Raw genomic sequence first — 14695 nt, 5'->3', positions numbered from 1 at the left:
ACCCTAGCTGAGAACTATTGCTCTAATCTTGTCACTTCTATTAGCCAATTCTCTTTCCTTCTCTCATAATGTCAGTCCAAATTCATAAATTATTTTAAAGAGAATATATCCAACAGTGTCCAACTTTGGATTTTTCTCTCCAACAAATGCTGTCAATTTAAAGCTTTAGAAAGAGTGTTCACTAACTTAATAATAAAGCTCAGAAAAAAAAAAATAAGTGTAAGTATACTGGGGCCACAGAGGAATGGAATTTATCTAATTTCATTAAATTCTTAAATAACTTCAACTTTGTTTAAAACTTGCATAATAAACCAAAATGCAGTTACAATTAATCCTTTGAATATTTGAAGTTAAATGTACACTTTATATAGACACACAGAAATAAATGCAGGAAACCTCACAGTAACATCATTCACTAAAAAAGTAAAATGTCATGTAAAGCAGATCTTTTTAAATCTGATCCTAAAAACCCAAAAATTTGTTTCCTGGCAGGACTCTGAAGGCTTCACTACAGCTTGACCATAGAGTATTTGGAAAGATGAGCATTAAAGATCATCTCTGTACTCCAACATCTTTGCCTCTGTAAAACTATTACCTCCCGCAGCTATCACAGCATCTGCCCATCGAACAGTTTCTTCATCATATTCTCTCCTCTTTACTAGACGAACCTCAATTCCCTCATTCCTAAAATAAAAAAGTAAAGGTTATATCAAATTTCCACTAATAACATAACTCCATTACTACAATGGAGATATAAATAATTTTGTTTTATAAACAAATTTATGTTTAGCTTTGTAAGGTTAGCTTCTTTTTCTTTTAATTACAACAGCCAATTGTTAAATCAGGAGGCATATGAGTATTCTTTAAAAACATTTTATAGCTGCTGACAAATAATAATATTGATGAGAATTTCATGTTCTCTACTTCTGATGCTAAAATTCATTAATACAAAAATGGCCTAGAAGACTAACACCTTGAGAGACAATTTTTTATTATAAAACTAAACAGCCATTATTTAAAATCCAACAAATATTGAGTGCCAGACACTAAAACAGTGACTAAAACACTTTCTAATTTGCAATGTTCTCACATTGATTCTCTTGTATACACATAAACTTACTGACTACATTTAGTCCTAAATTAACTGAAATTCCTATAATGGTGATTTTTAAACATTCGAAAATTATAATGAACATCCATATAGTCCAGTATTCTGTTAAAGAAAACATTACACAAAAGTTGAAGCCCATTGCATACAAAACTCTTTGTAGAAAGACACTTTTCAGGCAGACCAAATAATAACTAAAAATATGTGAAATTTTCAGAATACAACAAAAATTTCCTTAGAAATGTAAAATATCAAGTCCATTAACCACAATGCAATTTTCTTAAAATGAGTTTTAATGGCAATCTTTATTTAAAATCTAATGATTAGCTGCTAGTAATAAGAAAAACTGGACTTTCTGAATACAAAAACCCACCCAAAATCCAATCTCAGAGACTTACCGTAAACTATCTAAAATATGCTCTACATTTTTGGTGTGAATATGATGTCGTTCAAGCAGTCCATTGTAGCTAGAGCCTTTCAATGCAAGCTGCACAAAAATAAAACAAATTTTGTGTTATTACATATTAGATAGCGTAACATTTCTTTAAAAAGCCATATATAAAATACAATGGGCTTTTTTTTTTTGAAGGCACATTTTAATGATGACCTGCGAAACTTCAACACTTAAACTTTACTAGAAAGTCTGATTTCAGAAAATCGTAACTTGGTTTTAATACCAAATACCACAGTTTCCTGAATCATGTAGTCAACAGAATCTCACAATTTTCATGTTTTACAGCTTGAGTGTTTTCTTTATTTAAATGGATTTTTTAACACATTGCATATGGCTACCTGAACGCCAAAGATAAACTATTATAGAAGGCAGTTAGCTGACCTTTGTTCCACTTGGACTTGCAGCTCTCTTGTGTTATATTAGATTTATGAACTCTATTTGGTATTTACCATATGCAATCCAAACAAATGACTGGTTAGCTCCCTCAGAATGGATAACTTTTAGATATAAAGAAATATATCCTTTAAGAATTATCCTTCCTAGTCTATTTGAGTGACATTTTATAATGTCACTATCTTACCTTTAATATTCCCCTTTTAAAGTATGTCTTCTAAATAATCCATAAAGTAAAAAGTTGGGAGGGAAGTTTAGAAATATCCTGAATGAACGTCCATCTAATCAAGTAGGAAATTTGGCCACTAGAGTAAATGCTAGAATTAAAAGGCATATTTTCTTTCCTTCTCCAAATTCCCTTATACCTTGCCTCTTCATGATACAAAATCAGTTTTTCAAGTACTTGTCCAAAATCTTAAATGTTTTGTTTTAAATGATTACTTACCAAATTATAAAGTAAAAACAATTTTTAGATAGCATTTTAAATAAATACTTTTTAAAGAAAGTTATAAAAGTAATACAACACAGAAGATGCATACAAAAAGAAAATTTTAATTACATATAATCTTTGCCCTGGGATAATTTGTGCTAAAGTTTTAATACTTATCTTCCCAATCTTCTGTTTATGAGTACTGGGTTGAGTTGTTTCTTTTTTTTTTTTGGTTGGGGCGGGGGGCGCGGAGGCAACCCTTGGGTGACCTCACAGATTGCAAGGACCTTGTCAGTTTACAATCCTTATTTTTTAATTTTTTATGCCTACAGCACCTGGTCTTCCTAGGTGGTCTCCCATCCAAGAACTAACCAGGCCCGACCGTGCTTAGCTTCCGAGATGAGACGAGATCGGGCTTGTTCAGGGTAGCATGGCCACAGACTGGGTTAAGAGTTTCTAAATGGTTTTGTCCTCAGCAAATAATCTAAAAGGAAATACATGCTCCTCAAAAGAGTAGCTGAAGAATGACCTATTTAGGTATTTGAAAATAATACATAGATGGTAACTCACAAAGATACAGTTTAATGCCTAGACATTAGTCTCATTACATCTAGATACAGCAAACCAACGACAAGAATTTTTTTTAAAGGATAGCAGTGACAAATAACTACATAATCTTTCATTTAATCAACGAATCAACATAAGCCAGGTTTGAAAAACTATTCTTAGTACTTCTGAATATGAGTGAACATAGCATTAACATTCAGATTATTGCTATCATGATCCAACTGCCAATTAACTAAAACTGCACTGAATGCCTCTCAATGAATATGGATCGCAATGCTTTTCTTCCCTACTCTTTCCTTACTCTAGTTTAATGCTTTCATTAAAATAGATCAGTATGTTGATGGCTCCCAATTGCTATCCCTAACCTGATGCCAAAGGCTCCCAATTGCTATCCCTAACCCTGGCCTATCTTTAGGGCTTGGCTCCCAATGAATGTAGCCAACTGGTATTTGACATCTTTCTCTGGATATCTAACAGGATTTCAAAATAATATGCTCAATATCAAGCTCTGATTTTCTAGCAGATTAGTTACTATGCTATATTATTTTGTCATAATAATTACAACTCATGAGGCCATTTTGAGAGTGAATACTTTACACAACTAGAAATTAAGCTCTAAATTTTTAAATTTATTCAAATATGAGTGCCTATTGTGGTCATTTAAACATTAGTTGCAATCAATCAAATGTATTAAACGGAGGTACTGAAAACTAAAGACAGAGGAATAATTCAAATGTACAATGTCTATTAGAATAATTTCATCAAATTTACTGCTTCTAACGACTGCTATAAATAAAACTTAAGAGTAACTGGCCCTCAGACTTCAATTCCTAGTCCAGATTTTTATCCTATACCAATTTTTGGTTTGGACAATACAGAACATGTACCAGGGAATAAGACAAATCCTATTTGGATACTGTAAATACCCACAACCTAACCACTACCAGAAGCCTGTCATGCTACTCCCAGATACTGAAGACTCAAAAAAATTGACCCTATCACTTCACTCTTGTAGGAAAAGAGTAAGGCTGAGGGAGGGTTGTATTCTGCTGCTACAAACTGAAAACCACAAGATAAAAGCAACTCCTTCACATGACACTTAACCCCTTTATAAGGTCCAGCCAACCTGTTGAGAGTTAATATACTTATTCTTGAGCAATGATTTTCAAACAACTATTACAATGTTGCCACATAAATCTAATGATCACAATCGGCATTATTAAAGAGAAAATAAACTATACTACATGTAACAAAACTAAATTGTTTCATGTTATCTTTTATTTCAAATATGACTATATGTACTAAGTCATGATGTAAAATTTTTGACTGTGGCTTATAGTCAAAAACATCTGAGTTCTTTTTGTTGGCAGAAAGATGAACTTTCCCACTATCTTGCTAGTACTGTCTTCTCTCTTTCACATATAAATTATTCCTCTTTCTCCAATATTCAATTCAAGTATCCTAAAATTAAAAGATACCATTTCACTCTCATCACATTGGCAAAAATATTTAAGTCTACCAAGTGCTGATGAGGACATGGGGAATCAGGGAGTCAATCGATGCTTACGGAAAAATTATTTGTACTTCTAATTGCAGCATTTTATAAAACAAAAAATTGGAAACCTAATTATATAAACAGTGGAATACTATACAACAGTTAAAACGATTACAAATCAAAATAGATAAGTTTCAAAACCTCTAATGAAGAAAAACAAATTTCTGTAGAATAGGCACATATTTTAAAGAATATGATATCACTGATGTAACTTTTTAGACAGGCAAAACAATATACACTTTATAGACAGTCTTATCAATAAATATATAACATATGCATACGAAAAGTATATGTAACAACCTTAGGCTCGTGGTTACCTCTGGGGAGACAGGGAAGGGGAAAACTGGAAGGATGGGGCTTTAGTTATAACCACATTTCCTTTTAAAATATCTAAAGTAAATATGGCTAAATAAATATCTGTTAAGTCTAGACAGTTTGATAAACAGGCATCAACTTTTTGAAATTTCTCTATAAGGCAGAAATATTTCATAACTGAAAATCTAAACTTTAAGATTATTAAAAGATCTACTTAATAGTTAAAAACAAATTATTTAAAGGTCTTCTTTTCTACCCTTCATTCCTGCCCTTCCCCAAACTATTTTCTCCCTTCTCTGTATTCCCAAGGACTACTTATAGTAACAATTTAATAAGAAGATATGGTCCTTGTCTTCAAGTCTAGAGAAGAAAATATTCACAAATACTCTAAAGTGGGAAGCTCAAAAACATAAGTATTATGAAGATACAGTGAAGAATACCTAACAGAACCTTGATGGCCAGAAAGGAGCACAGCAAGATTACCAATAATTGCTTCCTGTGAGAGTAATGTCTGAACCTGACCTCAAGGAAAAACAAATTGGCTAGAGGATGAAGGTTACTTTTCAGTATTTATCTTAGAGCTTGATTCACACAGGTAGGAATTAACACAATTATTCATTATAGAATGTATTTTAATAAATTATGGCATCTGCACACAATGAAATACTTGGCATACTACTAAAGAACATGAGGCAGAATAGCTTAAATAAATGTTATCTTTGAGCAAAAAGGGATAGGACAAAGAAAATTTCACCGTGTTGATTTGTATGTATAGATTATTTCTGGAAGGAAACAGAAGAATAATCAGAAATGAAATTCAACAGGTTGAGAAAAGCTAGTTCATGAAAGGCCTCGTTTGGCACTAAGGATCGTGAAGGTTCACGTACAGCAGTATTTCTCAAAGTGTGTTCCAGAGATCACTTGCAAACCTGGAAGGCTTGTTTAAAAAAAAAGCTGAATTGGCAGTCTTAAGGATGTGGTTCAAAAAGGCAGAGTCTGGGAGTTCTCCATCAAGTGAATCAGAATCTCACGGGGGAGCTAAGGTTCAGGCATCTGCATGTTAACTAATTCCCGAGGCGATTCTACAGGTTATGAGAGCTTTTGCAGAAGAGTAAAGTGGCCAGATGTTCACTTTAGATAGGCCACTCTGGTGCCTGTATCTGCAAGATTTGAGGAGTGAGGTTTCCGTTAGAAAGCTCTGGGAGTACTCCAGATCATGTTCTTTAATTTGATAAATATTTGCATTGCAAACACTACACTCATTGCACACCACATGGCAAAAGTATCACCTGCCCAAGAACTACAATCTAAGCTATGCAGAGTAAGGGAAACAACATCCAAAGAACTACAGCTTCCGAATCTGCTAAGAACAAGGAATAGTTGAATCCTATGATAGAGGGACTGCTAAATGAAATTATTCTATCCCTTTCTGAAAATAATTTTTTTAAAACTATAAACAGAAACCATTAAAAAGGGGTGCATCTGGGGTTGTAGGGCTCGGAGTTAGGGGAGAGGAGGGTAGAAACTGCTCATTTCTTATTTGGTATGTACCAAAATATTTTTAAATAAAACCTTCTTTTTTGCTAATAAGGCATGTTTTGATGTCAAAACCTTTCCAATCCGCTTTGATTCATCTGAAGTTCTAATCTGTGAGTCTCCTGAACCCTGTTAATAAAAGTCCCACATTTGCCAAAAGCTACATCTCTTATGAGTAAATTGTAATAGTTTAATTAGTCCTTGCACAGTCACAAGCCATAGAGGTAAAGTCCTTGACTAGGAATTTTCCATTCACAAGAGAAGTCATTGATCAGTTAGGCAAAAATAAAAAAGCAAGATTTAAACATTAAGCAATGTAACCAATAAGAAAGTAACTGAAAGTCAAACTCTGACAGTTTGAAAGATGTAAACCTATTTTGTACATTCTTTATCAACTAAATATTTCCTCCATTTGTTTACATTTCTACAAAGTTAAAAAACCATGAGGCTTCAGGATATAAAATTATACCGGCACTCCATCCATTATTTTCCCTTTGCATTTTAACAAACAACCTAACAGAGATCTATTTGCAACAAAACCACCACCACCACCACCACTGAAAAAGAGAACCCTCTGATAAACTTCAGGTTACCATGACACTATAGACAAAGCAGCTATGATGCAAAGACTAAAGTAAGCACTAACCCACTTTCTTTTATACCCAATCCACATGATTATTATACCTTAGTATCTTTTACCCGCAACACAAATAGCAAAAATATTAATCATCTTCCCATTCCTAATACAGAATCTTATTTTAGGACAACTTTACATGGCCTAGTATTATTCGGCCTGTTCCTGATCTCTGGTCTGGAGTACCTAATGCTACTTCATTTTAAATACTGGCCTTAATAAAATGATAAAACTCAAATCAGTAAGGAACTAACCCAATAAAGTTTAACTGAAATGACAACAACTATTTCAAAACTGTGTTCTGTAGTCCAGAAGTTTTACTTCAAAGTTTTCTTATCCTGAACAGCATTACCTAGTGATAGACAAATATTTACCTGTTAGAGATTTCTCTTCAGATATCGAGTCCACTACGCAGTCCAATTTTTAGACTTACTGATTTGACTGCATGTTAAAAGTTCTGATTAGTGCCAATCTCATTAGGAGGCCTAAGAATTAATCTAATTTAGATGCCACCCATTTTCTTGAGGCCTTAATAAAACTACCCAGTTTCAAAATGCCAGCCCTTCTGGGGCCTTGGAGACTCTCCAGTCCAACCCTAGAATTCCACATACTAGGTGAAAGTGTTTTGAAAAATAACCATACGCCACGAAAAGCATTGTTCTCACTCATGAGGCCCAGAGAAATTAGGACTCAAAGGATAGAAGTTAACCATACAGAACCTGAGCCTAGAACTCCAAACTCCTGACCTCTATACTCTGAACATTCCAATCAAGTGCACTATTTTACACTGCTGAGAGGCTTCCATAAAGTTGTATGAAGAACACATTTATGGGTATATGGCATTTGAGTTTCTAAAAAGTAGATCTTACAAAATGTGGAGTACAACCCATGGGATATACCTTCCCCAAAAGAGAAACACCTGCTGACATTATTCCCTGACTCACCCCAAATTTCACACCCTGACACACTTTACTCCAAACTGCTGCTCAAACTGTTTTACTCTTTAAATAAGGCGACATTTTTCTATAAATTACTACCTTCAAACACTTAGAGAAAGGCAAAAACAAACCTGCACCTAGCACTTCCACCAGATGAATGCAGGGCCCCTCTTCAATTAACTCATTAAAGAATCAAAAAGTTTAAGTCTGAAAATAGACTCAGTACTTACGCAAAAATGATTTACAATTTTATTTGGATACCTCTACAAAACATTACCAAAAAAAATTGAAAATTACAAGCCAGTTTAGACCAGGCTGTCTGCTCTTGCACAGAATTCTACAAGATTATGGTTACAATTAATTCCAAAGCCCTTTGTTGCAGTGTCAACAATTAGAGATTTCCAATGGAGATTTTTCTGGACATACTGTTCATGGTAGTATCTCCTTTTCCTAAAGTTGGCAGATGAGGAGATTAGATCACAAGTTTCAAAAGGAGAGGGAAGGGGCATAATATTCAGGGTTTCTTCCTTGGAAGGATTTATATACCTTGCAAAAATATTAATAAGTACATATACCAAATGTCTACTGTGGAGGTACTGCTACATTATAGACGTAGGCTCTTTATTTCATAATTATCAGGTTTGTCTGCCTTTATCCTGACCTTTCAAATTAATTACATTCAAAGTCAAAATTTCTTCTTTGCTCTTCCCAGCACCAAAGACACGTGAGTTTGCTAGAACTTTGATTACCACGTTCCTGCATGGTAAAGGCTCGCCCAGTCCGGCTTTCCGGAGTGTCCCAGGACTCAGTCCTGCAGAGTAAAAGGGGGTGTGTCCGCGGTACCTTCGCCCTGCCTGCAGAGGCGCCCCCCTTTCTAGGGTGGCCTGCGGAGCCGTTCCCAGACTTCAGTCACCGGCCCACCTTTCCTGGAGCAGTTATTCCCAACAAGGGAATAGGGGTGGCGAGGGCAGAAATAAATCCCTAAACCGACTGTGGTACCCCTCTTCCCCCATCCAAGGCTTCCTCCAGAAGTCCCCGCCTCGGGGGTCTCTGCACGAACACTATAGACCTCCTCCCTCCTCATTTTCTCTCTCACACACACGATGGGGTGGGGGGAGGACCTACGAGCAAAGCCAGAGGCAGTGGGGGACGGCGAGCGGGGCGGGCATAGCATCTAGGGCGCCTCGGCAAGGAGGGTCGTTCCGCGGCCGGGCCGAGCCCAAACGCAACGGCGAGGCCCCCGGGACCCACCAGCTGCTTCAGGTCCTCCTCCGAGAGCTCCGCGTAACGGTACCGCTGCTGCTCGAACTCGTACCGGGTGGTTTTGGCCACCACTACCACCCGGGACGGGCGGAAGCCGCCGTCGGGGCGGCTACCACACCCCGCCAGCTGGCGCGACTGACCCTGCCCCAGGTGCCGCCGGCCGCCGCCGTCACCGCCGAGGCTCGGCCGCGCGGCCGGGCCTCCCGCGCCCGGGCCCCTCAGCGCCGCCGCCCGGCCGCCCGCCACGCGACGACAGCTGCCCAGCAGGAAGCCTCGGTAGCAAGTCATCGTCCGCCCGGCGGACGTTGGAGGCCTGGGCTCCCAGCCCCGCTCTTTGCCCCCACGTGTGCGCACCGCCCGCGCTGTCCCGGCCTCTAACTTCGCGCCCGCTGGCCAGAGGTTAAGTACAGGGCCCTGCGTGGCCCGCGCCGCTAGGGGGACGTGCCCGGACGTTGACGGGGGCGGGGAAAGCCAGGCGATTGGGAGAGGGGAGCGCCCACCGGAGGTAAAGGTGGGCGGGGAAGAGCCGGAGGCCTCAGGGTGGTGGGTTTTGTTTGTGTGTGTATCCGTTTCCATTGACGCCTGCGCAGTGGCCGCTTCGCCGCCTGGGGGACAGCCTCCCGCTCCACCCCCTTCCCCGCGGGCGCTCTCCCGCCCGCAATTCTGTCAGCCAATCAGCCCCCGCCCAACCCTGTCAGCCAATCAGAGCCCGCTGCGGTTTCGGAGCCCGAAGAGCTGCGGGAATTGGCTGCAGCCAAGGGAAACGCTGGGATCCTATTTGGTGTTTGAGCTGCCGGAAAGAATCCAGCTGGAACCGATCTGAGGCGGCGCAGGAACTGTGGGTGGGGTTTTGAGCACCTGGCGGGAAGGCATGTGTCGCGCATTTCCTTATTGGGGTACGGTCCTTTCCCATTATTGCACCTAAGTCTAGACCACATAAGTCTATACTTTTTCATTATTGCTCATGAGACTAGGTGCTTTGTTCGTTCATTTAACTAACGCATATTGGATGGCTGATATTTACAACGCTGAGCTAGGGTCTTAGGGTACTGACCCACGACTGGCTGCATAATTTGCAGGGCCTGGTATTAAAAGACCATGCGAAACCCTTTGTTCAGAGGTTGTTCAGAATTTCAAGACAACAAAGCAGTATGCAGAGCACTGGACCCATGTAAGCATGGGGCCCTGTGGGACTACTCGGTCGTGGCCCTTGCTGATCACCAAAAAACAGCCCAAAGGGAGAAAAAAAGGGTGTGTAGTCTCTGAAGAGGTGGAGGAGTCTGAGCCAGGGGAGCATTTCCAGATGGAGAGATAAGGTTGAAAAAGTAAGGCAAGTGTGAGGGGTTAAGACTGTTAGTATTTGGACTTTATTCTGTAGGTAGCAGTTAGTGTTTTGTGGGCTTTTAACTCGTAAGAAGAATCCTGAAAGCAGTGTTTGATGACGATTGATCTGGCTTAGGAATGTTGAGCATATTGAAGGCAACTTATCCTCTTTAATATATCTTTAATTCTCCCTTTCTACTGGTTTTTCCTACTAATTATTTAAACATACTCATATTTATGACATCTGAAAAAAATTTAAACCAACTCTAAGCCCTAGCATTTTACATGTTGTCTATCTTCCCTTTAAAGCTAAGATTTTTGAAAGAGTAATCTGTTCATCATTGCCGCATCTCCGCCTCCTATTCATTCCCAAACCAGTTGTAATCATTTCTCCCCACCATTTCACTCAATACTACTATTTCCAAAGTGACCAAAGATCTGATTGTAAACTCAGAAGACATTATTCAGCCCTTAAATAACTTGATCTTTATGCAGCATTTGAAATGGTTATCATTTCCTCTTGAATTTTTTTACTCCGGCTTCCAACACACCAAATCCCTGATAGTGTCCCTCCCATCTCTCTGTTCCCTTTTTGGGTTCTTTCTAAGCTAGTCTTCAGGATCTATCCCTCCAGGATCTATCCCCTCTCTTCCTTTCCCCTCCTTTTTCTTCCCTTCTTTCGTGCTCACTCTCGTGCACACTCTCATGTTCTCTCTCTCTCTCTCTCTCTCTCCCCGCCCCCACTCTTCTGCATGAGTTCATCCAGTATTGTATAATGAAAAGAACTTGCACTTTAGATTTAAAAAGACTCATTCAAACCCAGCTTTACCATTTATTACTTAGTCAACCTTTGTCCTACTTATTCCTGTATAAAGTATAATAGCTACTTTGTAAAGTTGTAAATATATATACGTGCCCATTACAAAGTATACACTTGGCAAATATTAGCCCCTTTCCCCTTCCATGACTTTAGCTGCCACCAGTACCTTCACCCCAGACTGTCCTGAGTGAGCTTCAAATCCTTATTTCTATCTTCCTGTTGAGCCTTATATACACAACACATGTCATTGGAGATCAAATTATATTTGATTGCCTGCTATGGGTCAAACGCCCTACTAGGGCTGGAGATAAAATGATAAATAAAAGGTAGTCTTCCCCCTAAAGGAACATAAAGTTTTATGCAATGGTAGAATTATGTACAGAATGCTATAGGAATGTGGAGGAATCAGTCTTAACAGCTTAAGAGGAGTTAGGGAAATCTTTCTGGAAATGTCATGAGCCAAGCCTTAAAGAATGAATAGATATTAGCCAGACTCAGCAACAGTGAGAAAGGAATTTCACAAGGTGTGGAGCAATGAAATAGCAGTTTTGAATTCCTAGAGAATTTAGAGGGAAGCGGGCAACAGTGGGAGGTGAGGCTAGAGAGGTAGACAGAGCAAAAGAGATGGAAAGTATTATAGCCATGCTTAGGAACTTGGCTTGTAGCTCATATATGCAAGGAAGCCACTAAAAGGAGAAAATGACATGATTATCTTTGTAAAGATTGTGAACAGGAATTTCTTGGAAGAAACACAAGCAGTGAATAAATATCTGAAAGATATCTATCTTATCAGAAATCCTTATTTCTGATACAAATTAAAGTAATAGCGAAATAGCCTTTTATAGCCACTAGATTGGCAGCAATTTAAAAGTTTGGCAATCGTCTAATTTTTGAAAACATACATCATGTCTTTATTAGGCTAAACATTTACCAGATACTGTAATAACCTTCAATGCCATAGTTTTCAAATATCAAAACTTTTTTAGAAATCATTTTAGAATTGTGACTCTTGTCCCCTTGTTATGGACTGAATGTTTATGTTCTTGCAAAATTCATATGTTGAAGCCCTAACACCCGATACGATGGTATCTGGAGATGGGGCTTTGGAAGGTAATTAGAGTTAGATGCTCCCACAAAGAAGAGATTATGTGAGCATGCAGTGAGATGGTGGCCCCCTGCAAACAAAGAGGCCTCAGAATTAAACCTACCTTCCCAGCACCTTGAATTTGGACTTCCCAGCCTCCAAAACTGTAAGAAGTACATTTCTGTTGTTTAAGCCACGCAGTCTGTAATATTTTGTTATGGCGGCTCACGCACACTAAGATGCCTCTAACAGGAATTGTTTAGGGCTCATGATCGAAAGTCATTTTGAAGCTATGACTGATCACACTGGACTAAAAAATGAAACATAGCTAGTAAGTACTGAGACTAATTTTCTAGTGTAATTCATTGTTTCTGAAACAAAAATCAAAAGAGCATCAAAGTCTGTTGTGTGATTGTTGAACTTACTGTAGTCTACCATAATAATGGCATATAAGAAAAAATTCATTTGGCTACATATGATTTTTTTTTTAAAGGTCTCTATATAGTCACACCTACTCAAATATTAATGATAATTTAATTTTATAAATAAAGCAAAGAACAAGTTAAAATATTTTACTTTTTGTATATTTAGTGTTTTGGTACATAGGTAATGTATTTTTGTTCATTCCTTCAAAAACTATTAGATACTGACTGTGAGTCAAGAATATACAAGGTACAATGGCTACAAGTCCAAGAACAAATACTCTCTTTAAAGGAAGGAAATCCAAAGGCTAAATAAGAATACACATTTCCCAGAAGAGAACACAATTAAATGAAATGTTATTAGGCAGTTATAGTGGTTTTCAAAGAAATGACTGAAAATTTTGTAAAATATTTGTTTTACGGCCAATGTATGATTGGAAAATAAATATTTCGATTAGATATTTATCAAATTCAGCAATTTATAATTTTAACTATTATATCCATCAATGTGATGAATAGTCCAAATTAGTTATCAAATCCTATTCTAAATTAACTTCCTCAAAAATAATAAATTTTGAATTTCCGAAGTCCACGTGTTTCTTAAATTCTTACTTTCTCCACAATAATTAAAATGTAAAACCTCAGAATTATTAGACTACAAGAGAAAAATTTTAATTCCAACAAATTATATTTCATGAACTTTTTAATAAAAACTCTTCGAGGAATGAATAGGATCTTCTCATTTAGTTAGGATGATTTAGCATTTTCAGTAGGGTGATCAATCTTTTTGTAGATATCATGTTTATAGTATGTAGCACTCATGAACAGGCAACCGACTGTCTGTGAGTCCACCGGGAAGGATCTGTGATATAAATTTAAAATATTTTGTTATACAATGGTATATTCAGATTAGATTTAATATTGAATACAACTGAACATGAATACTCATGAATATGCTTACTGGTGAAGAAGTGAAATATATAGAATTTATATTTTTATAAGTAACAGTTAGAAATGTTCCTAATTTTAAGATCATTAAACATTTTCAGATCATTAAACCCTTTCTTAATTCATGGGCAACAATGTTTTAAAAATTAGACTTTTTATTACTTTCATAACATTTCTGTATTTGTATGCGACATCTCCTGGAGAAGGTACTAAATGAAAGGGGAAAATGGCAGGGGAAGGGGATGGTGCTCATATGGCTGACATTTACTTTGCATTACTTTCATTGTTTCTCATCTTGTACAAAGATAGTTGCATATTACTCTTTCCTAAAATGGAATATAATAAAATATAGATTTTATATACAGGTCATTTGTTGATGAGAATTTTGCTATTTAATCCTTCTTTCAAGTTAACGTTTTTAATGGATACAAACTGATTTTCTAATAGATCCCATTTTATTGTTGATGATATAAACATAATAATATAAAAGATAATATACATTTCATACATTTCAAAGAATAATTAGCCATTTATTTAATAATAACAAGGAAAATAATATTTACTTAGTTCTCTCATTCACTGAGTCAAGCAGTTTATGATCCTGACCTGCATGTTTTGTGCATTTTTCCTCCTGATTACATTTGTAGTATTAGGCAAAGGAAGATATTTCATGAAGTTCTGCTCATGGTCTTTGATGGGTTTTTAAATTATGTATGATTAAAGCAGCTTTGAGATTTAAAATAATTAAAAATTGGAAAATTGCTTGCTAACACACTATATTACCTAGTTCTCCATAGAGTAGAATTTATGGGTAAATGAAATATTATTGAAAATATCTAGATGACTTTATTAGAATAGCTACATCTATATAACAAAGCTGTGCTTATTATTTCCTTGACGATGTT

General features: G+C 37.2%; 2 protein-coding genes and 1 pseudogene across 6 annotated transcripts in view; all 3 read right to left on the bottom strand.

Annotated features, from left to right (window-relative positions):
* Positions 1-9800, bottom strand: part of NADK2 (NAD kinase 2, mitochondrial) — a 35767-nt gene extending 25967 nt beyond the window's left edge. For 2 of the 5 annotated variants that reach the window (XM_039842664.1, XM_039842665.1), the window contains exons 1-3: positions 9182-9500; positions 1507-1595; positions 596-684 (exon numbers count right to left, since the gene is read on the bottom strand). In XM_039842664.1, coding sequence (XP_039698598.1) covers positions 596-684; positions 1507-1595; positions 9182-9481 — 478 coding nt within the window. In that variant the 5' untranslated portion in view covers positions 9482-9500. Of the gene's footprint in view, positions 1-595; positions 685-1506; positions 1596-9055; positions 9118-9181; positions 9501-9693 lie in introns of those variants that run through there. The other 3 variants (XM_039842666.1, XM_039842662.1, XM_039842663.1) reach the window with 3 other exon arrangements.
* Positions 2709-2827, bottom strand: LOC120586416 (uncharacterized; annotated as a pseudogene).
* A 3469-nt stretch (positions 9801-13269) lies between the features above and the next one.
* Positions 13270-14695, bottom strand: part of RANBP3L (RAN binding protein 3 like) — a 41976-nt gene continuing 40550 nt past the window's right edge. The window contains exon 17 of the mRNA XM_039842647.1: positions 13270-13704. Coding sequence (XP_039698581.1) covers positions 13661-13704 — 44 coding nt within the window. The 3' untranslated portion in view covers positions 13270-13660. The remainder of the gene's footprint in view (positions 13705-14695) is intronic.

Source organism: Pteropus medius, unplaced genomic scaffold (assembly GCF_902729225.1).
Source record: "Pteropus medius unplaced genomic scaffold, Ma_sr-lr_union100, whole genome shotgun sequence".
NCBI classification, from domain to species: domain Eukaryota; kingdom Metazoa; phylum Chordata; class Mammalia; order Chiroptera; family Pteropodidae; genus Pteropus; species Pteropus medius.
This window is presented reverse-complemented; position numbering and strand designations above follow the sequence as displayed.